At 36.7% G+C, this 3,210-nt stretch overlaps 1 protein-coding gene across 1 annotated transcript; it reads left to right on the forward strand.

The window, feature by feature from the left end:
• Positions 1-444: 444 nt before the first annotated feature.
• On the forward strand, positions 445-2,884 carry LOC140038319 (mogroside I-E synthase-like). The gene is made up of 2 exons (XM_072083581.1): positions 445-1,390; positions 2,096-2,884. The coding sequence occupies exons 1-2, from the start codon at positions 740-742 to the stop codon at positions 2,831-2,833; spliced, it is 1,389 nt and encodes a 462-aa protein (XP_071939682.1). The 5' UTR covers positions 445-739; the 3' UTR covers positions 2,834-2,884.
• Positions 2,885-3,210: the final 326 nt, after the last annotated feature.

Consider the following 3,210-nt stretch of genomic DNA (forward strand, 5'->3'; position numbering starts at 1 on the left):
CATGTGAATTTTTAAAATATTTCTCGCTGTTTCTTCTTGTCTTCCCTTCATATTAAATCAAATATTTCAATAATAAAATTTAATGTATTTATATTTACATTCATCTGACATTGATAATTTTATTGAATAATTTAAACAATTGTAAAATCTTTATTTCAATTGAAACTTAATTGACAATTGGGTGAAATGCCAAAAAAAAAAGAAAACGAAAAATATTATTCAATCAACTCAATGACATATAGTTGTTGATATTATAATAGAATATTTAATTAACTATTTTCATTTATCGTATATGAGTGTTGGGCAATAGATGATGAACAAATTATTAAGAGGGCGTTTCTTGTGATTTCCAGATGTAATGCATTATTTCATCCACGCATAACCAGCTTTCTCCTGCTCTTGGTGCATTTTTTTCCTGTCCGTCTTTGTGCGTCCCCACAGAACACAGTTAGCCTAGCTCCTTGCATTGCCTTTTGCTCAAAAATCATTAAAAATTTTCTGGCCAGGCATTATAATATTCATTGGAGAAATTGAAGACAGAGACACTTTTTGGAACTCCAGCCCCAAATTGTTTATCTAAGTTTCATCTTAAAAACCATCTAAAGAGACATCAATTAATCTAAATCTGGATCTTTATTCTCTTCTACATTTTTTCTTTATAGTATTATCCTTTGATTACCTATCCAATTCAGCGAAAATTGCTAGCTCAGAATCCAAGAAGGAACAGAACAGGGAACACATGGATGAAATTGGATGTAGAATTCACGTTCTGGCCATCCCTTACCCTCTACAAGGCCACCTCAATCCGATGCTGCAATTATGCAAGCGTTTAACCTCAAAGGGTGTTAGAATCACGCTAGTCACTATCACCTCAGCCCGTCTATCAGTGCAAAATCAGTTTGAATCGATCCAGATCGAGTATATTCTAGACGATGATAACATTGAAGCTGAGGGATCAAACGATTCGGAGAAAGGTGCTGCCCACTTCAAACGGATTCAAATCGCAGTTTCAGATAATTTGGCCAAGTTAGTTGAAGAAAAGGCGAGTTCTGGTCATCCTGTGAATATAGTTCTGTATGATTCAATGATGCCTTGGATTTTGGAGATAGTGCAGGGACAACTAGGCCTCAAAGGGGCTGCGTTTTTCACTCAGGCTTGCGCTGTTTCTGCAATATACAACCATATTCATCGAGGAACGTTGAAAGTTCCTCTAGAGACATCTACCATATTGCTTCCTTCAATGCCACAACTGGAGTCGAACGATCTGCCTTCTTTTGTTTATAATCCTGGTCCATACCCAGATGTTTTGGATCTTGTCCTCGCTCAGAATATAAACCTGGAGAAATCAGATTGGCTCTTGTTCAACTCTTTTGACAAGCTAGAAAATGAGGTAGAGTTCTCATTCCATAAATAATTGGAATTTGGAAGTTCACCCATTAGCAACATTTTATTTGACGCTGTTTAAATTAAATTAGATATTGGCAATACTTTTTGAATCATTGTTAGTGTCAATTATGTTCATGCTTGGAATTTGGTCATCGGTAGACCATAAGATCTGTTTATTTTGTTCATAGCAAAAATCACATTGTACAATTTCTAGTTAGTTATTGCTAATAAAAATATAAAGTTAATAAATTAAGAAACCAACAACTTATTCAAACTGTTTCAAAAATCAGACTGGACCAAACTGGCCGGTTTGAACGGATGAACTGTGAACGGGTCAATTCGGGTCAAGAAATGGTTGGACCAGTCAAGACTAGATGGTTGAACTGGTTTCCACTTTTTCTTTCTTTTCCACTTTATATATTTTGATGTTATCCAAATTACTTAGAATTAAAATAATAAAAAAATAATTAGATCTTTAACCTTAGATTGAACAGGGACCTCATTCAGTTCACTCACAGATCCGAGCTTAAAAGCATAGCTCATATTAAATAAGTCTACATGTAAATCTTTCATACATTTCAATACAATAGGCATAGATAATCTTTTCATAAAATCATGCTTCAATTTTTTTAATTGTCTTTTGGGGTGGGACCTGATTAAATTTTGCTGTTTGGGAAATATTACAATGTTGTTGCTGAATCTCAACCAGGTGGTGACCTGGTTGACAGAACGGTATCCAATCAAGACCATAGGCCCTTCTACTCCATCCATGTACACTGACAAGCGATTGAAAGATGACAAAGATTACACCGTCAATTTCTTCACACCAGATTCAGGAGCTTGCCTAAAATGGCTTGACACCAAGGAAACAGGCTCAGTTGTTTATGTATCCTTCGGTAGTATGTCGGACCTTGGAGAAAATCAAATGCAGGAAATAGCATGCGGCCTGATGAATTGCACTTGCAACTTTTTATGGGTAGTTCGACCTTCTGAAGAGAGCAAAATTCCTAGAGATTTCATGTTCGAGTCACAAGAAAGAGGTCTAATCGTGAATTGGTGCCCTCAGCCAAAGGTTTTGTCGCACAGGGCAGTGGGATGCTTCATGACTCACTGTGGTTGGAATTCAACAATTGAAGCATTGAGCTTGGGTGTGCCAATGGTGACCATGCCCGTGTGGGCTGATCAAACTACAAATTCTAAGTACATTGTGGATGTCTGGAAGGTAGGATTGCGAGTTAAGGCTAGTGAGGAGAGGGAAATGGTAACAAGAGAAGAAGTAGAAAGGACTATAAGAGAAGTTATGCATGGGGAGAAGGCAAGTGAGCTCAGAAGCAATGCTTTGAGGTGGAAGGAGTTGGCTAAGGAGGCAAATAGTGAAGGAGGAAGCTCAGACAAAAACATTGAAGAATTTGTTTCAAGTGTTGAAAGCACTCACTCACTCAGTTGAATTAAGTGTAATCAATATTCAATTTTCTTCAAACAAGTTTGAGATTTTATACCTTTTTTTTTTTGTCTTTAAGAATGCCAATAACAATATGTCTTGACAGGTGCCGAACCTGTGCAATAATAATTACTAAAAAGTCCTAATTACCACCTCAATTAAATAATTATAGAACAAATCCAAGTACTGGAGTAGGGACCCTAGGTGTGCAATGGGTTACTTGATTCACCCTGTTCCCGAAGAGTTTGCTTGATCCGATATACCGGATTTGTCTATAAAAATACTAATTTTGCGTACAATGGCAAGTAGGGTCGATTCCACAGGGAGCAGGTAGGAAATTATTTCTTTCCAAATTAGTAGAACGAAATTGGGGGATTTTCAAT

Source organism: Coffea arabica, chromosome 3e (assembly GCF_036785885.1).
Source record: "Coffea arabica cultivar ET-39 chromosome 3e, Coffea Arabica ET-39 HiFi, whole genome shotgun sequence".
Classification (NCBI taxonomy): Eukaryota; Viridiplantae; Streptophyta; class Magnoliopsida; order Gentianales; family Rubiaceae; genus Coffea; species Coffea arabica.

Excerpts from the sequence above, each read along its gene's own strand:
- LOC140038319 (XM_072083581.1), top strand. The coding sequence starts at position 740 with ATGGATGAAATTGGATGTAGAATTCACGTTCTGGCCATCCCTTACCCT. Across the intron at positions 1,391-2,095 it reads TTGACAAGCTAGAAAATGAG|GTGGTGACCTGGTTGACAGA; the intron begins GTAGAGTTCTCA and ends AATCTCAACCAG.